Source organism: Catharus ustulatus, chromosome 6 (genome assembly GCF_009819885.2).
Source record: "Catharus ustulatus isolate bCatUst1 chromosome 6, bCatUst1.pri.v2, whole genome shotgun sequence".
Classification (NCBI taxonomy): domain Eukaryota; kingdom Metazoa; phylum Chordata; class Aves; order Passeriformes; family Turdidae; genus Catharus; species Catharus ustulatus.
In genome coordinates, this window is record NC_046226.1 from 36,788,393 (window position 1) to 36,810,035 (window position 21,643).

Here is a 21,643-nt window from a genome sequence, read left to right on the forward strand (position 1 = left end):
ACTGATCAGTTTTTATACATGTGATCTGTTTCACAGCAAAGATGCTTATTAGAAAGCTGAAAGACTGTCTCTGAAAGAGGAAAAGAAGCTCCTGCAGCATTTACCTAGACTAAACACTGAAACAGTGAGCTGTACAATAAGCAATCATTTACAGTGTTAAAGCCACATAAGACAGAAGTAAGCATGCCAGTATATTTCCAAAATAACTGGAGCCAGAGACAATATGTGAAGAGGAACAAAAAACCAGCTCTCTAATAAAGCAAGTATTCCCCATTCTTTGTAGAAAATCTGAAGGAAGGAAGATTTTGGGACTACTCTTTTTTTTCCCCTTTTTTATCTTTTTAGCAAGATAAACTGTGTCTTCTCGATCACCACATTAATCATTTTAGCATTTGCCTACACTCTGCCTGCACCAGTCGGTTCCATTTCTCACTTGATCTAATGCCATTAAAAATAAAGACATCCATTTAGTCACTCCTCTGTACTTGTGCTCAGATGGCTGCACAGCCTTTACTTGCAGAAACTCCAACTTCTAGGGCAATTAAGGAAGAGATAGAACTAATTTGGGCTGCTAGAAGCAGACAACAGTGTTTATTCTAGAAAGAGAAAACAATGTGACAATAGCTGTAGATGTCCTGTCACGGATGGATCTGAGATGTGCTCCCGTCTCTGAAACCTGGGTCCTGTAACAAGATGATCAGCAGTACCCTGCTCACATAATCGGACCGACAAATGTTTCTCTACTGAAAAAGTACAGAGCCATCACTACTTGTGCCACAGAAATCACTTATGTCTGCAGAAGAAACTGCAGGGAAGAGCTCCTGAATGCATCATCTTCATCTCAGGTGGGATCTTTGGAGGGTTAGGGAGGCAGGCAGGCAGGACCATTTCCCAAATGCACTACATCATAGTTACATTAGCTGTATGCACCGGATCCATGTCACTTCCTTTTAGCAACAGCACAGCCCCTCTGTTTGTCCTCCCCCACCCAGAGCTCCAGGGCTATTGCTTGCAGAAGTGAAAACAGGGACTGATCCTGCTGAAAACAAACCTAGAAAAGGAAATCATTTAATTAAATTCCAGAAAGAAATATACAATCAAACAGTCCTGGGATGTTGAACTGTCATTCAGACATGCTGGAGATAAGTCACGATTCAGCATCTCAGAAAATTCCAGGACACGTCACATTCCAAAAGTTTCTTACCTCTGAATACATAATTAATTTTTAAAATTTTTTTGGCGTGAAATGCAGGAGGTGAAAGAGAGTAATACACTAACAAATCAACCAAATTCCTGCAAGTGCGAGAAAATATCCAACAGGAGAAGGCAAACCATTTTGTGGAAAACTTTTTTTCCCACAACCAAGTTTTGATACTCATCCATAGCAAAACACTGCAGTGCATTGTTAAGAAATTAAAGCAGAAAATTGAGCAACAAGGAAATCAAGACAGAATCAGAAAGAATTCATCCTGGATTTACTCAAAAATTATTATTATAATCTCCTTCTTTTTCTTCCCTAGGACTTCCAAAACAATAATAAAATTTCCACAGTCTACATGACCTCACTGTTTTTGGTGTGTCTGTATACCTACCTCAGCACTGCCTGCTCCTGAAGAAAGGAAGAATTATGTCTACAGTACAAGAATAACAATTTAACAGTAGTTAAATTAGTATATGGCAGATGATTTTATGGTCTCTGTTATGGTATGATTTCATTTTCTCTGCTTGAATAAGAAATAGTCTTTAAGTATGATTTTCAGAATTGGGTCCTCACTTTTAAGTCACCAATAGTGTAGGCAGACAAACCACATTGCCTTTTCTAGCCACAGTTATATTCCTGGTCTGTGCATACTGTGCACACTGGATATGACTGACTACTTTGACAACAAACTTTAACAGACAAAATAAATTATGCTCAAAGCAAGAGTTAACTGTGTAGAGAATAACTTATTACAACTGAAAATAAATTTATGTATGGAACCATATCTGAAATGTGAGATAATGGATGTATATCTATATTATGTCATATAGGTCAATAAAGGTCATTCCTGAGAAACAAATTCTGAACTTCCAAGAACAGGAAAACTTTCAGATAGTACTAAGCATATACCTCCTTAAAAGGGTGTACCCTACTCCACCTGACAGCAAAGAAATTTTCATTTATTTTGGCTGTTAAGAGTTTGGGCCAAGCAAAACTTACAGTGACAAACAATCCACACTGAATATTAGCATGATGCACCTATCCATAACACATGCAGAGACCCTGACAAAACATTCGGTAATTTCTATTTGCCAGCTGTACACACCAAATCCAAGCCATAGCTCAGCTTTTATGCATAAAGTCAGCTACAAAAAGGTTGTCAAAAACACAACTATTTTACAGACACTTTCAGAAAATATCCTAGCAAGATACAGGCCAACTGAATTGCAGTCCTCCATTCCCTTGCAGGAGGCTGGCCTTCTGCTATCAAGCTGAGAGAACACACAGCAGCTGAGAGGCACTTTAAAGTAGCAAATGGCCTCTGACAAATTCATGTCATTTTAAAAAAGAGGGGGCAATCCTCATGTGTAAATAAATATACATACAAATGTCATGGCATCCTTTCAAAGCTACCCTATGCAAATCCAGTTAAAGAAAGAGCATGCTAAAGATGCTTCTCACATAGACACTGAAACCTATACAGAAATACCAAACTTCATAGACACAAGCAAAATTGGACATCAGTATTAAACTCTGATAATGTTAAAGGTCTGTTAATATGAGAGCACACAAATAATCCCAATTATGAATTAACTTACTGATAATTCAGCTGGGGGGGAGAGGAAGGAAACCCCCAAAACCCACTCTATCAGTGGCTAAAATGTGCTAAAATACAAAAAGCAAAACCAACACCACAGCCACTGAATCCTCTAAAGTCTAGTTTACATAAGACTTTAAACTAGACCATCTAATTCTCATAATCAGATTTTCAGACTGGGTTAGGGAATTTGATGCACAGGTGATGTGCATTTCAACCTGAAATGCAATGACTCAACATAAATGCAGACTCTGCGCTGATCACAACTACAAGGAAGAACTCGCACAGGAACTCCAGCCCAGCCCAAAGCACTTAACCTTGACTAGTACCACACTAAATTCTTTCTCAGACTTTTAGACCAGATTAAACTTCACAGGCTTTTTGGAAACAGTGTCACATCTCATTCTTTAAATCAAAAACAGTAAGCAGAAATACCATGTTAGGCAGACTCTGACAATAAAATAGCCAGCCTTAAAAAAAAAGTATATGCTAAAAGTATAAGTAGTAAAAAAAGCACAGGAAAATGTTGAAAAATTCATCTGACCCACTGCTGAGACATGAGGTAGCCCACAACCCTCAAAGCACAATCTACATAGCTCTATAGTCCTGCAGTTACAGCCACCTGCACAAATCAAATTAATAACAACTGTCCTTTTTGGAACAGAGTAACCACTGCTTTTCTTTTCCCCACAGAATTTAGATTATTAATTTGAGTAAGAAACAAGCCTAAGAGAAAAAAAAAACAGCAATTAAGTTTCACAGGACTATGATATTCAGCTCCCTGCTTCATGTGAACTGGTCTAGTGCTATTGAGTTCCAGAAAAAAAACATCCAAGAAAAAATTTAGAAGTTTGCTGATAAACACATTTGGAAGGCAGGAACATGTTTTCCCCTTATACTGTGGGAAAATCCAACACTTTTATCATTAGTTACTAAACAAAAGCTAGACCCAGCCTATATTAATTGCGAACCAATTTTCTATTTGTGTCATTCCTCCATATGGGGAACAAATTCCCTCACGTCTCCACAGATTTTTACTACAGCAGTCGAATTAATGCCTTTGAAAGAAGACTATCCTTGCTCAAAATCTTAAGGCAACACACAAAGACATCAGCCAGCTAAAGATCCAAGCATTTACAAGCCACTCAGCACTACAGGGCACACTGAATAAGGAAGAAAGTTTGGTACTCATGTTCAGTAGTGCCCATCAGCAAACTGCACAGCCTTGGAAATGCCAAGGTATCTCTAGTCCCAGTGGATTACAGAAATAAGCTTCTTTAACAATCTAAAACCAGTTTGCTGCTGAGAGTGGAGCCTCAACAGAGACTTGAATTGCATTAATGAAGTTTAAACAACATTAAAAGTAGAAGGAAAGAGAGCCCATTGATGTTTGGAGTTTTTGCCCCAGAAAAATAAACTGATTAAGAGTGGTCACATCCAAATTTAGAACAGCTAGCAAGCAGTAAGAGTGGTTCTGGCCAAGTACATGTTTTCTCTTAGTCTCAGTAACACTTGTAGCTCTGAGAACAGTGAAGAAGCCCAGGCCCAGGACCAAGTACACACCTACAGAAAGCAGTTTTGAAGAGCAAACTCTCTAGGTATACCTACAGTACTGCTTATAATCCAGTTCACCAGGAAGTTCCAGTTTGTTGTTTCCCAGAAAAGGAAAGGTAATCAGAAAAAGATTCCAAACAGTTCGGTCCAAGATTTAATATGCAATATGCAACCAGCGTTTCACTTAGAAGGGCAACAACTTTGGTTCTGGCTTCAGTATCAAAACCCACCAGTAAAATCTCAAAAAACCTACAGATTCAGCACTCAAAGAAGCCAAGAGCTTGTTTCAGATCCCCAGACTCTGAAGTTAATGGCTTCACATTTTCCTCAAGAGCACCTTCACATTTTGGCATACATATTCCTTTCAAGCAATTTCTCATGCACAAATGAATTTATCCTGACACACTTTCAGTCACAACTCTGCAGAAACAGAAATTACCGTACAGAAACATCTTTAAGTCATCACATCTGGTAATTACTACTACAGAACACCAGGACTCCACAAAGAATTACTATGTAAGACAAATGCCAAACAAAGCAATTCACATTTTCAGAGCTATCTCCTAACCACACATTTCAAAGGAGTCTGGATGAATGTCTAACTGCAGCTACATATGACATGACGCCATTTATACATCCAAACTGGAGTCTGCCAGTTGCAAGTCATGGACAATAAAAATGAAGGAAAAAAAACCAACAAAAAACCACCCCAAAATAACAACAAAAACCATATCCTGCCCAGTGGAACAGCAGAGTCGTCCTCTTCTTGCTTCTAATTAAAATTTTTTTCTTTCTGATGCAAAATCTGCTTTAACTATACATCATAAAGAACATGAGTTCAAAATGAGCATTTGATGGAACCCACCCTCAGGATGAGAACAAATCCTATTCCAGACACAGCTGTCTGACTGACCTCAGCTGTGTCAGTCTGAGGTTACTGGGCTGAGCACATCCCTAGTTCCACATCCTCTGCTTGTTACTGTTACCACCCACATCAACATGCCAGCTGAGAGAAATGGAAGAACACTCTCCAATTTATTGTGATTTTTACCTGCCAAGGCACCTTGAAACAGTTTGCTATAGGTCCTTGTTTACCCAGGTCATGCTGATGGAAATGTACGGTTCCGGAAAAGCTCAAAGTAATTCCAGTCAGAGTTACTATAGCCCCATCTCCAAGTCCACTTCAACACAAGTCCCATTTCCACTCCCTGATCTGGATGATCAGACAGTTCAGATACATGATGCCAAGATTCAACAAAACAAAAAAAAGCAATTAACTACCGGCCTGATTAACTCCCTGACTATACTTAACTCGCAGCCACAGAGGCTTCCTTGCCAGCAGCCAAACATGCACAGTCAAGAAGGAGGCACGACCACCAGAGCTTCAGTTTAAGCTGCCAAGTCTATTGACAAGCTTAGGCAAAACTAAAATTGAGCTGCTTCAGCAAAGAGTGGCCACAGCCGCCTCCTCCTCCTCCTCCTATACAAGCAATAACATTTGTAGAGCCATGAAGTCAGTTCAGGCAGTTGATCCAACAGAAGCTTAACATTTTTCTGTATGACCATTTTCGGCTGGATCAGCAAAGAAAGACTAACAGGGGAAAACAGATCCTTTTGGTGAATGCATCGGCAGAAAAATTAAAGCTGCTCTGCTGGTAATGCAATGACATGACTGTAGAGGACATGTTAAGTCTTAGCTTGATTGAATTTATCCTTGTTATTCTGCAGAAAAAGAAAGGCAATATGCTCCAATCTCATTTATTAATATTGTGATACCAGTTTAGACCAAACAAGAAATCTGTCATTTTAATATATGTTCACTGATCAAAGCAAACTTCCAAAACAAGGCTAGGGACAAGATTTCACATTGGTTTAAACCAAGCTTGCTTGATAAACTGGTAAAACAAATAAAAATATAAGTAAACTTTGACCCCTCCCCTAAAGAAAAGAACAAAGTCAGCAGAGTGTCAGATGAGTAGATGAGTGCACTAAGTAGGATACAACGCCAAAGTCATCAATTAGACCAGTTTAGGCTGCCAATCTCTTACCTGATAGATTCTGTAAAACATCTTTTCTAGAGTACAAAAGATTTAATTTCTAGAGCACTAGAGCAATTAATTTTTTTCCAGTGTTATGTAGTTCCATCAATATTACTAGTGGAATAAAACCAGCTATAGGCAGAATTCAGGAATCCTGCAGAGTGCTGGAATAGGCTCTCACAAACACACAATAAAAAATCTACTACAATATGTTTTTCCCAATAGCTTCTATCCCTGGGGAGGGAAGCACTTTTGCAAAGACTTTCACTACCATTTAGAAAGTTTTTATCCCATCACATCCATTATGGTAGGAAAGAAAATTACTTACAGATCATTCTGACACCAAGCAGCTCTATCAAATGAAAAAATATAAGACTTAGAAGTCTGGAAAGTTTTAAGAGCCCAATGCTGGCTTGTTGGTTTGGGTTTTTTTTCTTCCCAAATGCATAATGCTGTCAAGCTACTAACACAAAATCAGAAGGTTTCACAACACTAGGCTGAGAAGATAAACAAACTTGTCTACTCTGTCTAGTTTACATGTGCCTTCAGTTTCCACACATTTAAGCTAAATAATAAATGCAGAAAAGTAATTCCCAGGATGAAAAATAAATTTTCTGCTAGTAAGGATTTAAATGGCTGATTTGAATTGCATTTCACATGTATACTTTAGGAAAAAAAAATCTTTGATGTGTTATGTTTAGAATTCTGTAAATCTGAATTTTCACTGAGGCTTAAAACCAACACTATATGCAATTACAGATTAAAAAGCTTTTACTGTAGGATAACTCAGGGTACCAAGACTCTTAGAATCACAGGCAAGGATGAACACATCTGAAATTTCATTGTTTTGGACTTCATTCACATTCTTATTTCTTCTGTAAGACTTTTGCAAAGGGAAAAAAACCAGCATTTCCACAGACAATTGCCAAGAGATGAAGAAATGGAAAACACTCACTGATGAACATAAAAACAATCTCTTTCTCTATGGTAACTATTAACTTCTGCATAATCATAAAGACCATTTTAGCAGTAACAGTAGATCAATAAGTCAAATAGAAGTGAGTCAGAAATCCATTTAAATATTTACATTTTTTGTTACAAGTCATACCTAGAGTATTACTGTAGCCAAAGAGAATGACTGTGCCTTCCATTTTACTCACTCTCCTCATTCAGGAGCCTATCTCGAGATGCAGAATGATGAAAAATACAAGAGAGCAAAACAAAATCCCTTAAATGGTGCAAATATACATTGTTGACAGCTATAAGCTTCTCCTACTCCAGACAGCTGAACTAGAAAATATCGACAACAACACAGAAAACACAGCAGCACACAGAAAAGCTCCCTCATCATTTCATAAACCATTAATGAGCAGGTTATATAAATCTACTGGACCGAAGGAGTTGTAGATCAGAGCTGCTACAAGACATTAACTCTACTGTGAGAGATACATCATTTCATTCTTGAAGACTGTTCATCTCCATGAGCGCAATAAAAGGAGTTGAGGGCATTCCGAACGGGAGCTGCATTTTAACCCTTCGTGACCGCCGAGCACGGAGCGCGGCGATGCTCCCCGGGCCCGCCGCAGCCCCCGCCCCGCACGCTGTTGCTCATCCATCCCTCCTGCGCCCGCAGGACGGGCCGAACCCGGCCGGCTGTTCCTTTGTGCAGCCTGGCGAGCTGCCGCACACGCACTGAGGCACCGGCCAAGCCACGAACCGGGTGAAACGAGACGAGCCCCGCTGCTTACGGGGGCCCTTTCCCCTACAACTCCCGCTGCCAGGCTGAGTCGTCACCACCATCGCCCAAAAGCCTCGTCCCGACGCCTCCCGAACTTCATAGCGCCCCAGCTGAGACGGGGCAGCGGCTTTCGGGAATGCCCCTACTTCCCGGAGCCCCCGCTCGCTCCCACGGCCACGCAGGGGCGGCAGGCGATACAAAGCGCCCGGGAGCGGCCGCGCCGGAGGGACCCTCTGACGGAAACCTGGCCGGGATTCAAGGCCTAGGAGAGACCGCAGGCACAGGAGACAGCCCCGGGAGAGCCCCAGGAAGCGGCGCCGCCCCGGGGGTCGCTCCCTCGGGCCAGCGGCTCGGTGCTCCCCGCAGGGCCCTTCGGTGCCGCGGCCGCCCCCCGCAGGCTCCACCTGCGCCGGGCCCCCGCTCCACCGCACCCCGGGGATCGCGCCCCACCCCACCGCCCCCCGCCGGGGCGGGGACCGGAGGGCGCCCCCCCCATCACCCCTGGCTCCGCACGCACTTTCCCGGGGTACCCCTGACCCACCTCATCCCCTCCGGCCCCTAAGGCTTCCCCCGCCTCCGGCGCCCCCCCCCCACGCCGCCGGACCCACCCGCGCCCCGCGGGGTTTGGCACAGCCCCGTCGCGCCCGCCGGCGGCTCCAGTCAGCGGCCGCCGTGGCGAAGGCCCTTCCGTACATCGCGGCCCGGCCGCGCTCACCTGCTGCCCGCAGCCGCCTCCCTCCGGCGCCTCCTCCGCCGCCCGTCGCCACCGAGCAGCGCCGCCGCTGCCGCCGCTCCGCCCCCGCCCCCCGGCCGCCGCTCCCGCCCCCGCCGCCAGCCACGCCTACCTCGGCGGCCCATTGGCCATACGCCCATAAGTCCAGCCTTCGGATTGGTGTGAGGAGCCGCTCGTCAAAGCCTCGGCTCCGCCCATCCCGCCCCGCAGGTCCCGGGTGTTTTATTCACGCCGGGGCTTTGGCGCCCCCAATCTCTTGCTGTCGGTTCTGATTGGCTGACGCGGTGGGAACAGCGTGCTCCGATTGGCTGCCCGAGGTGCCACTGCGGCGCTGCGCCCGCCCTCACCCCGGGGATCGGCTGCGCGGCGCGGCGGGAAGGCGGCGGCCGCTGCCGGGCCGGAGCTCGGGCTGGGGCTCCCCAGCTTCTCGGGGACCTCCCGGCTCTCGGGGACCCCTCGGCCTGCGTCCCGCTGATGCGCCAAGGGGCGGATGCGCCTTCCACCGCCCGTCTCCGGTTCGGCACAGCCGTGGTTCTTGTCTCCTCACGGCTGCGGCGGTGCTGGCACCGGCAGGAGGGTTCCCGCAGCCCCAGTGCCACCTCGATTTCCCACCCGATAAACCGCAAGTGGTGACTGACACCTTCCCTGGGGGCTGCAGTGAGACGTGCTGGTAATGCCAGCTCTCCAGAAACGCTGATGTCCTGCATCAGCCAGAGGCCAGGCTTGCAGGAAAAACGCGAGCAGGCTCCTTTAGCCTCCACGACTGACTTTGAGAACCATGGTGTTCTCGGGATATCATTCCTTCGGCCCAAGAAACACTAGCATCCCTCCATTTTCCAAGTGGAGACAGTATCAGGTGCTGAATTCAGCAGGGAGGCTGCGCTTCAAAGGGAAGTTTACCGAGGGGAATCCTCTGGGAGCAGCATCCTTGTGACTGCACATACGGGGCTTGGCTTGAACGCGTTAACCGGAATGCATATTTCCGACAGCTGCCTCCTCTCACCAGACTTTCAAGCAGCTACTTCATCCAAAATGCAAGCCAGAACAGTTCCCGGTGCATTCAGCTGAAAATAAAAAAATAAAAAAAATAATTTGAAGGTAATTGAAATGCAAAGATTACATTATGTTTCTCTGCATTATTATATTCTCCCTGCATACACCATCCCCCTTATTCCTCTTTGTTTCTGAATCAAGCAAAGAAACAGAGTAACAAAGAACACGGGCCATAATGTTGGCTGGCAAACATCCAGAAAACAAAGCAACTGAAGTCACTGGGAATTTCAGAGCATCATATGCAAAAATCATTTACCAAGTTTACATAGGAAGTGCTCAGAAGTATGACACTGACTTTGAGTTTCAGACTGATGCTCTAACCCCCAAGTCACCTCTTGTTCATAAATTAAACTGAGAAGATGCAGAAGTTCTCCTTATATCTTTTTGCATATCCCTTTGCTTTCCAAGGAAAGCAAAATCAAGGCAGAGCTGCCTTCCCTCTCAAATATTCAAAAATTACTACAGAATAAGACATTTCTACTAGTCCTAAGTTTTCTTTCGATTTTATGAAAACATTCCTGACTTAACATAGCTCTAAAATACTGCATTCCCAGTACCTTCAGTGTAACACTTCATCTGACAGAAATTTTTGTAAAGCATGGTGCCATTCATTACTTATGAAAACTTAATTCCATAAGAACAATTTCCATATTATCGAGAAGCTCTACTTCCAAATGAAAAGTACAAAGAAAAAGGCCAAGACATGCTATTGTAAATAAAATCTAATGTATGCTTCAGCTATTTATAACTTCTACAAATATTTATTAGAGAGCTAAATTCATTTGTTGCTATTACTGTTTCTCTGCTCAGCTGATAACTTGGCCTCCCCATATGGTTGTTGGTGACTGAAGGGAAAGGGGGCTGTGGTGGGAAAGGAAAAGAAGATGACCCTAGAGGTCACTTGGCTGGACAGATTGAGCATCCAGCATAGCAAGCTGCACATCCACAGTGCTGTGCTGTGGGTCCAAGGCACGTCCTGTGTACTCTGTCTTCCCACAGCGTTTCCATGGGAAGGGGGAAATTGCTTCTCCAAGGTCTGATACTGGAATCAATGCTTCAAATGCTTTGATCCTCATGGATAACAAAGAATTGGAAGATACTTCATAGCATTCACAAGAAACCAAACCAAATTTGCCCCTTATCACCTTTTCTTTAAGACTGGGAACAGGGTTCCCTGTGTAGTACATAGGATTAATGGACTTGGCTGTTCCTGTCATGCCCACTGACTCCTGTCAGCTGTGCCTTTCTAGCCAAGATCCTTCCCGGACTCAGTGGGACAGCAGGAGAGTATGCTACTCCCTAAGGACCTGAGAAAATATTACACACACATTCATGACAATGCAGACTCCTTTATCCCCACTGCAGATACCCGGAGGCTTAACATCGTTCTTCCCTATTGGTTATCTAAAATAATGTCAGTGATTAAATCTCCCTTCTCTAATCACACCATAATATTATCCCTTCAAGGAACAAGCCATACCAGAATAAATACTACCACATACACATTTTTTTGCTCACCAAGAGGAATTCCATCTTTTTGGCAATGTATATAAAACAAAAGGAGCTTGTGTGTGTGGATGAACAGTGGAAATGTTCGAAAATATTTCTATGAGGTGCCATATTGGCTAGTAGCAACACGTACCTACTATGGGAAGCAAATAAACAAGTATTACAGGGGCTTTCTCCTGTCATGCTCTGAGCAGATCTGAACCAATATGGTTGCTAAACCGAGGCATTCTGTTTGCATAGTATTTTCATCTTGGGAGTGCTGCGTCTGGGGTGAGCAAGCAATTTCAGAGTACTTCTGAAAAACTTCAGTATAGGAAACAAAAGGTTAAGTCTTTTTACAGGAGGAACAAATGTTGAATAGTACTATCCTATGTTAGTACAGCTATATATTAATCTTGAAATAGTGTATTTAATGAGCAAAGATATGCAGTTGCCATCATTAGTACAGAAAGGATATGAAGAGCAAGAATCCTTTAAAACCTGACTTCCGTGGAAAAGCATCAGGCAAACAGCTTGTCAAGAGCCATGGTCTGTGCACATCAAAAGGATATTCTCTAGGACAAGATATGTGATTTATGCAGGAAGAGTTTGACTGTACTTTCTACCTTGGTTCTTTAGATGTGACTAATCCCACAAGACAAATATTTCATTCACGTTCTCTTTGCCTTAATTTTAGGAAAGGGATTTTCTCCTCATGGCCATTTATTTCTCTCCTTCTGCTGCCTTGAAGCCTGGAGCTTTGTATTTGATCACTGCCTATGGAGTCACTGCAGATGGTATCTGCTCAATGCTACCAAATTAGATGGCATCTAATAAAAGCACAAAAACCTCCATTAAATTATTTCAAAATGTAAAAGTACACATGCCCTGTCAAGGGGGGAGTAAACTCAGTCAAGGGTTCTACTTAAATACATTATTTTAATTCAGCTTTAATTCCAATGTATCTGCTTTAGTGTCACATGGTACAAAAGAAAATGTCTGTGCTTCCAAATCCCTCCAAAAATATAATTTCATAGGGAGGACAGGACCTTCTAATTATGATTTTTACAAATGTGCTCTAATTTGGCTGTTCCATGGCAGGGAAGGCTTCTTTTCTCAGTGGGGCTCCTTGTACAAGATAACCAGGATTAAAGACCACAACCAGTCACTGAATAAGAAAATCCCTGAGAAGAGAGAAACAGCTGGAGGGAGGCCAAAGCTTCTGCCAAAAGATGCTTCAGTGAGTGAGTGCATTCACTCTGATGAGGGAGGCCAGAGGACAGCTCTTGAGAAACAGTTCCTGAATTAGCTTTCAGTCTTGTTATCTGGCAGTGAACTTTATAGCTTTCACAAGGAGGAGCAGGCTTCACAATCCAGCCCAGTGTCCTTCCAGTGATGACACACTGGATGTAACTAGGCTGTATGAGAAAGATTGTCAGCTAAGCAAACCTGTTAGTGAAGACTTGAAATGCTCTTTATCCTTACTAGGTATTAGATTTGGCATGAGAACAAAACTGATGACACAAAAGGAAGATCGCCAGCAAAGTAATAATGAGAAAAAGGATTAAGCTAGGCTTAACTTTCTAGAAGTGACTGTTTACATTAATGGTTTGCCGGGAACACAGAGAAAGTTTGCACGGTGGTGAACAACTGAGTATCCAATACACATGAAACTGCAAAGAATTTTGCCCTTTCCACTCATTAGTGAAGACTACTCATAGCTTTGCAGGATCAGGGTTTACCCAAACTGCTCTTTAAATTTGTGAATTTCATTATTTGAATGGCATAAGGTTAAAATATCAAATGAACTCTACATCTCTTTAAGGTACCATTTATTTACATCTTTTGAAGTCACTTGTGACTCTCTAATAGGTTGTACTCACCACACTGATATGTCCTCTTAAATAAAACACGTGGCTCTTGGCAATGCAGCTTATATGTTCATAGAATCCAAGTAACTTTGTGCTAAATTCTAATTAAGAAATTTAATTAAGCCTCCAGTCGCTACTCTGTCTGTGTGAGCAGCAACTAGGGATCACCTAATCATTCAGAGATCTGTATTACTTTCCTTTTGTTTATTTAAAGAGCTGTACACGACACTTATTTCTTTAGACAAATTCCCCGAAATATTGGACAATTAATGCAAACAGCATGTAAACCTTGTGGCTTCTCCTAAACAACCATCTGAGTACTCTGTGCATCTTTTTGCTCTAGGTCAAAACCCTTTCTCTTGTCACACCGAAAAATAGCAACATTCTTTATTCTTGAAAGCATTTATTATTAAAAATACTAAAATGTCAAAAGAAATGTTTTCTTGTTATTGATATTTAACCACTATTATTTTCCACTGTGTCCTTTGCTCAGAGACTTTGTTATACATCAAAAAAAATCCAATGTCAATCAACTATCTCTCAGCAAGGAGAAAGGGACACCCCTATGAAGATCAGGGCTCTCAAAAGAGACTTGGAATCCCCTGTACTGGTAAACATCCAGAACAGCTTTGCTGCTGTCAGGACAGATATGGTGGTGTAACTCAGGTCAGGCTCAGTGCACAGCACATGGCTGCTTCTCAGAAGGATCAGTTGCACTCCAGTAAATTAAGCAGTAACACAAATAACAATCCAGATGCCCAGGTTTTTCAAGTCTTCCCCCTCCCAAGCCTGTTTAGCCATGCTTATGTATAATTAAAGCTTACAATGGCCTAACTTTTACCATATTTCAAATGCTTGCATCTCGATTTTGTTAAGGGTCTAGTTCTGTTGAAATGGTTTCAGCTGATAAGATTATTCTGGTAAGCAGGGCTTAACCTTGGGGAAACAAAGAGTGGATTGAAATAGAGTTCGCCCTTCCCTTCTCTTCCAGGGTACCCATGCACGCACAGGCTGCTCGCGCTCCCCTGTCGCTGCAAACCCCACCCGCGGGTCACCTCGCCGGGCAGATGCGCTGTCCCCGGGCGCGATTCCCGGAGCAGGGGTGTCGAGCGCTAGTCGGCCTCTGCCACCTGCTGGCAAAGCCGGAAACGAGCCAGCCCTGAAATCCGAGGTTGGAGTGCTGCCTGTGCACGCCTAATATCCGTCTCCATTAACGAAAACCATCGTGGCACAAACAGGACAGTCTTCTACTGTCGTTGCTCTTCACGCCAGCTTTGGCTGCGAAGGCTGTGCCCGAAGAACTCCGTCAGGAAAATACCTCCAAAATTAAAATAGCTGTTCTTGCACATATACAAAAAAGGCCTCCATTGCTTAGACTACATTGGTGTTCTCTGAGACTGATTTGTGTTGTTTTAAAGGCAATTCAAACAACCTTAAACCTTTAAGATATATGCGTCTATTCTAGAATTGAGACTTAACAGTTGAACTTATCCTCATTAGGCCTAACTGATTTCTGCTCCTGAATTGTGGTAAAATTGAAGTGCAGGTCTGGTTTGAAACCTAGCAGAAGGTGAAAATTCTCTTTTCAGCTTTATATCCTGTGCCTGATACACTAAGTAGCCCACCCAGCAAATCTGCACATGTCTTGTGAATGTTAACTGTTTAACATATTGTGTGCAGCTGATATCCATATCTGTGAGAGGTTAATAACACCCTCTGAACCAGAGGTTTCCTGGGCACACTTGGGTAATTGCTGCAGTTAAATGCTTTAGACTCACAGCAGCCTCTGGAGATGAAATTCTCATGCAAAATTCATTCCCACGAATTACTGCAGTTCATCAAAGATTCTTCTCACAAAAGTACTGCATAGTGAATTTCTTCAACTGAAGCTCGTTCTTGATCAGAAACACAGTCAGGCAATACAAACCACTACAGTTCCCTCAAGCAGTCCTGTTCTACCCCTCCAGCAAAGCTTCCTATGCTGGAGCTGCAGCCTCTGGAAGCACAGAGCAGCCCTCAGGCTGCTGAGCACCACTAACGCCAGCCTTCTGGGAAGCCTCGGGCCTCGGAGAGAAATGGAAAGGAAACAAAGGTCTCCCCAGGTTATTAGACAGTGAGTGGATTTGGGAAAAAAAATTTAAAACCCCAAACCAAATGTGACATGGTAGTTTTGGGGGATTTTGGGATCCTTTTGAGATGACATAGCCTTTCAGCTGCCATCACCACCAGAAGCACAAGAAAAAGGGAAGGGGGGATGGCAAACAAGAATTGGCTCCATTCAATTTGGGTTTTTACTCCTTTTGCAACACGACCTTATGAAGAAAATGTTATCTAGCCTCATTAGGTTGCAAAGTAATTCCAGGCTGTCTAAAAGCGTATCCTTACGGTACGCCTTCAGAAAAAAAATAACTTTATGAACGTGCTTAGAGCATACTTCCAGAAATAAGCTTCCCGGGCAAGGAACAGACCTGCCTGCATCGTACCAAAGGGAATCGCCTCTCTTTTTCTTCTGCGGGGCGGGGAAAGCAAATACATTTTAAGCGGCGGTGATGACAAAACACAAGACACTCTGTTCCGCACAGGCACCCACGGAACGCGCCCTTCCGGCGGCGGGCGCGCGGCTCCGTCCCGCGCGCGGGGGCTGCCGGCGGAAGCGGCGGCGCGGGGCGGAGCGTGTCGGCCATGGCGGCGGAGCAGCGGCGGGAGTTGGGGCGGCTCTCGGCACTGGCCGTGTACCGCCGGGTAGCGGGGACCGGGCGGATGGAGCGGCGCCGCCGCGGGGCCCCGCTGCCCGCGGGTCGCAAGCGGGCCAAGGCCCGCCTGAGGCGCGGCCGGGCGGGAGGCGGCGGCTCGGAGCCGGATGCGCCGCCGCCCGCCGCGCCCCCGAGCCGCGTGGAGCTCCCCGTGGAGGCACCGCTGGATCCTCGGCCCGAGGCGGCGGCCGCCGGGCCTGACGCGAAACCGCGGGACGGCCCCAAGGCGCTGCCGAGCGACCCGCGGCCGGCGGGAGAGGACCGCGGCGGTGTGACCGAGCTGCTGCGGCGGCTGGCGCGGCTGGAGGACAGCCGGCAGCGGGCGGCCGAGCTCTTCCGCTGGCTGCTGGCCCCGGTGGCGCCGGCGGAGTTCCTGGGGCGGCACTGGGAGCGGGCGCCGCTGCTGGTGCGGCGGGGCGACCCCGGCTACTACGCCGGGCTCTTCTCCACGGCCGACTTCGATGCCGCCCTGCGAGGAGGAGAGGTTCACTTCGGCACCCACCTGGATGTGACCAGCTACGCCGAGGGAGTGCGGGAGACGCACAACCCCTCCGGCAGAGCCCTGCCCAATGTCGTGTGGGACTTCTACCAGAACGGCTGCTCTCTGCGCCTTCTCTGCCCGCAGGCCTTCTCCCCCAGCGTCTGGCACTTCCTCTCCATCCTGCAGGAGCAGTTTGGCAGCATGGCAGGGGCGAACACCTACCTCACGCCCCCGGGTACGCAGGGCTTTGCCCCCCACTATGATGACATCGAGGCCTTCGTGCTGCAGCTGGAGGGGAAGAAGCACTGGCGTGTCTACAGGCCCCGAACAGATGCTGAGATGCTGCCCCAGTTCTCCAGCGCAAACCTCACGCAGGCTGAACTCGGTGAGCCTGTGCTGGAGACGGTGCTGGAGCCTGGGGACCTGCTGTACTTCCCCCGTGGCTTTATCCACCAGGGTGATTGTCTCCCTGATGCGCATTCTCTCCACATCACTGTGTCTTCCTACCAGAGGAATTCCTGGGGGGACTTTCTGGAGAAGCTCCTCCCAGCTGCCCTGCAGATGGCCCTGGAGGAAGACCTGGAATACCGACGAGGGCTTCCCATGGACTACCTGCAGTATATGGGGGTTGCTAACTCAGACACAGTCAGTGCTCGGCGAACAGCCTTTGTGGAGAAGGTGCAGAGCCTGATAAAGAAACTCATTGACTATGCACCCATCGATGCTGCTGTAGATCAGAGAGCCAAGTCGTTTCTTCATGACTGTCTCCCTCCAGTGCTCACGCAAAGTGAAAAGGCACAGAGTGTCTATGGCTTCCCAGCCCGGTGGCAAGATGGAGGCCCCTGCAATGTTGATATCCTGATAACAAAAGACACTGAAGTACGCCTGCTCCGTCATGGCATCGTTAGACTGTGTAATGAAGAAGCAGGTGTGATGCTGTACTACACTACAGAAAACTCAAGAGTGTATCATAAGGAAGAACCCAAGTTCCTTGAGCTAGATCCCGAGTATACAGACAGTATTGAATTTCTCCTGTCTTCCTATCCAAATTACATCAGTGTGGATAATCTTCCATGTGAAACCTTGGAGGAGAAGATTTCTCTAGCTACACTTCTGTTTGAGAAGGGTATTCTGACTACAAAGAAGCCTCTGGCACAAGTCTAACTCATTTTTTCACAAAATAAACATACACTTGTTTAGAAAATACTCTGTCTTGGTCTTGCCTTACACCTGCTGGATATTCAGGTTTCTGTATCTCATCTGGGGGTAGAAAGTCTATGTCATGGGTAGAGAAATCAAATGTTCTCATTAAAATAAGTATTTGCTGTAGAAGCAATTCTGCATGGAGAATTGCTAGAGAAGAGTGCCTAGAGAAGAGAATTGGTTACCTTCTTTTTACCAGCCGTGTTACTACACCCTAGGTAGCTTCAGGAAGGTTTCTCACAGTCTTGTAAATCATCGTCATGTCTTCACAGTATTTTAGAGCAGCTTGGTGAGCTGCAGGAAATACGGTTCATACGCATATTTGGTGATGGTCACCATTCTGTGTGCCTTTGCTGTGCTACTCTGCATATATGGTGTGGCCTTCAGGCCCATGCTGTGTTGTAAAGATCCCTTGGTCACACATTTACTCTTCCTAAAAGTGGGGCCTGCAAGCAGCTCCCACTCAGTTTGAGCAATTGCACTCACCTATGTGGCCCTGCCCTTACTGAATGATGCAGTAAGATTTTCTCAGGTAAACGTGATCTGCTGCATTTTAAATGCTTCATACTCACCTGCTTCCTTTTCAGTCCAATAATAGAGATAAAATATCCTCCCCCACTGGTTTTCCCGCAGCAGTCCCTAGCAATGAAATTATTCATCCTTTCAAGGCAAGGGGCACCCTTCAACATGTTTGGGGCTTTCTTGTGCTGCATGAAAGAAGTTTCATTTTAGGACCTATCAAGTTACATGAATACATGCCTGGCTGTGTTGTTCCCATAAATTCTGGCAAGCATCTGAAACACTTTTCCACAATGCTATGTTATCATAGCAGTCAGCAGGTGAGGGATATTCTGTCTTTGAAGCCTCATGAAGGTATACCCACAGTGAGCACGGTGCATTGCCCTGTGCTCTTCTGAGCTGTTGGGTTATCAGGGTTTTGCAAGATGACACCCATGCACTCCTGTTTGGGATTTCAGTGTACACTATGTCCTCCAAGATCCCATACTTGGAGCAGTGCCAGCCTTTCCTCCCTCTTTTGCCTGTATGCTTTTGCTGAATCTTGAAAGTTGGGCTGTGTAAAATTGCACTGTGCCAGAACATGCTGAGGTGCTCCTGGGGACTTACGGCTCTGTGAAACACCAGTGGCTGGACAGAAATGTGTTGCCACACTCATCCTCTGACCCCTCTGTCTGTCCATCCTCACCAGAGGGTCAGCCATCCTTGTCCCACCATTTATGTTCTCTATAAATATCGCATGTCTCAGTGGTGCCCTTCCTGGGCTGCTCTGTGTGCTCTACGTGCAACCACAGGCACCAGCACTGCTGCTTTGCTGTAGTGCAGAGCTGCACCAGGAGCTCATGCAGCCCCTTCTGCAATAGCTGCAAGCACCCCCATGTCTGTTTTGAGCACTTTAATACCAATCAAAGACAGCATAAAATCTTCTTAGCTTTTTCTTTCCCTGGACTCTGTTCTGCTGGGATGGGGTATTTGGGCAATGCCTCCTCAGCTTTTAATTCTGAGGAAACTGCCTGGGCTAGACACCTTACACGTACTCCTCACAGATTTACGCAGGGCTAGCCAGGCAAAAGAGTTTCTCTTTTCTTCATTGTTCTTTCTGCAGAAAGATATTTCTTGCTGAGGCAGAGCATATCAACTTTTTTAACTAGGAGGTGGTGGTTCATTATGATCCCAGTAAGAAGAGCACTCATGTTTTGTACGGTATCTAAAAATGTGAGTTATTAGAGCTAACACTAATCTTACATCCCTTTAGATGCTGAGAACCACAAGCAAAGAAGCATTTCCGCACATCATGCAGATGTGGTTCATAGCAGAGATTTTCTTTCAGTTTTTAAGGTATTTTAAGATTCTTGTATAAGGAAACAGCTCTATGTAACATATATACAGTCAAACAGAAACAGTGTTTGCAAGGGAATGTCTTTGTGCACTGTTCAATAAGGGCAGGGCCACATAATTTGTGTTACCTCAGGTCGTGGGTGGGAGCTGCTCCTCTGTAAGGAAGAGTTGGCTGAGTTTCCTGTAGGGTTTGAGATCTGTGCAGGACAGCACAGCCTGAAGGCCACATTGTGCAAGCAACACAGCACAGCACAGGCACCAAAGGCATGAGGCGGTGTCATGTCCTGCAAAAGCCACACCGTGGCTATTGGAGGGGAATGTTCTACATTCTGTAAGGCAAGGACCACGCTAAGGGTTCCTTCATGGGCTTCTAAGCAGTGCAGAAACACAAATGAAGGTACAGGGAGCACATCCACCAATTTTTCCAAGCAGAGCTGAGCACCATAGGACAGTTTTGAGAGAGTAAGCCTTTATTTGCTCTTGTAATCAGACCCTTGGGGCATAGGAACAGCATCTTTTTGAATGACACAAGGATCATTGAGTTTCACAAAATGTGGGGAGAGGAGTCAGCAGTCCCACACGTGCCTGTCACTTTGCCACTTCCAAGAAAGCTGTAGAAATACTCATCTGGTTTAGCTAGCACCTGCCAGAAAGCTCACCTAGGAAAAGGGAAGGATCAAACAGATAAGCACTGCAAGGGCAGAGCATGGGTACTATTGAGATACCACCATCTCAGAGTGACTGAGACATAACAAACAACATGGAGAGGTTGTGGAGAGGAGAGGAGACACCTGCATTTTTTGAAGCAGCTTTCATGAATTGTCACCATATGACCACATGTGAACCCTTAGTCTAAAATATATAAAGAAAAAAGCCTTTACTGGTAGCCACTGTGTCCTAGTTTGTAGGACAGGTGTCTGCTAAGAAAGGCAGAAGCCTCTCTTTGAAATGGTGAATGTAAACCCCCTCCCTCCAAATTATTATAATTTTGAAATCAAACGGCTCTCAGGCAAAGATATGGGAATTAGGAATAACAGTTCTTTACTAGGGAAATTAAAATAGAAATACAGTACTATAAAGAAACAGACCCCAAGCCCTGACAAAGCCAGAGTATGACCTGACACCCCATCAGGCAGGGTGTTGGTAGCAGTCCCATTCCATGGTGGCTGCATCCTCCTGCAGTGACAGATGTGATTCAGTTGAAGCAGTGCTCCTGTAGAAGGTGCAGTTTCCTTCCGGAGGTCCAGTGGTGATGTGGAGAAATCCAGTTTGCCTCTGGAGTCCAGTGGAGAAGGGGGCTACCTTGGTGTCCCCCACACCTCTGTTTTATCTTGGTAAGAAATGTTGGGCTCTTCCCCCTGGCTGGAGCAACTTCCAATGGGATGAAGCAATTTTATCAGTCACACAGTGGGACTCAATGGGCCATTAGCAGAAAATGACTCGCTGGAGGAAGGATGGGTTGTGAAAAGATGAAGAACAATGCCCCACCTGGATTCAATGGATGCCCATTAGCAGAATATCTGCCATTGAGATAAGGATCACTGCTCCCACCCTCAACAGATGGTGATAGAATAGATCTTTTATCACACCCTGTGCTGTAACTCAAGACACACTGGTGGGAGGGTGACCTTGGCTGGCTGTTGGATATCTGCCAAGCCATCCTTTCAATCCTCTTTAGCAACAGGAGAGGTGAAGAAATGAAGAGAAACCTTACAAGTCAAGAAAAGTACAGGGAGTAATTCATCAATATTTTGCCCAACATCATGGACAAAACAGACTTGACTTAGAGAAGATTAATTTAATTTATTGCCAGTAAATAACAGAGTAGACAGAGAGATATATAAAAAAATTTCAACGCCACCCCCTCATCTTTAGGCAGCATCAGGTACACCTCTGAGCTGGCTGAAACTGTCTCTGTCCAAAACGGGGGAACCCTGATCTCTTCTTACAGCCTCCCACTACCAAAATGTTTCCACATTAGCTCTAAATAATACTACTTTTTTCTTGCAACCAGAGCTCAAATAGTGTCATTGTGCTTATTCTCTCATGGCTTTCAGAAGGGAACATTTTGCATGGGA

General features: G+C 45.3%; 2 protein-coding genes across 9 annotated transcripts in view; one reads left to right on the plus strand and one right to left on the minus strand.

Annotated features, from left to right (window-relative positions):
- Positions 1 to 8,912, minus strand: part of NUMB (NUMB endocytic adaptor protein) — a 93,670-nt gene extending 84,758 nt beyond the window's left edge. For 7 of the 8 annotated variants that reach the window (XM_033063778.1, XM_033063777.1, XM_033063776.1 and 4 more), the window contains exon 1: positions 8,845 to 8,912. The gene's annotated coding sequence lies outside the window, so the exon portion shown is untranslated. Of the gene's footprint in view, positions 1 to 8,737; positions 8,761 to 8,844 lie in introns of those variants that run through there. The other variant, XM_033063774.2, reaches the window with a different exon arrangement.
- Positions 8,913 to 15,956: 7,044 nt separating this feature from the next.
- On the plus strand, positions 15,957 to 17,712 carry RIOX1 (ribosomal oxygenase 1). Its single transcript, XM_033063134.2, has one exon. It carries the CDS (start codon positions 15,957 to 15,959, stop codon positions 17,670 to 17,672), a length of 1,716 nt encoding a protein of 571 aa, XP_032919025.1. The 3' UTR covers positions 17,673 to 17,712.
- The last annotated feature ends 3,931 nt before the right edge of the window (positions 17,713 to 21,643 follow it).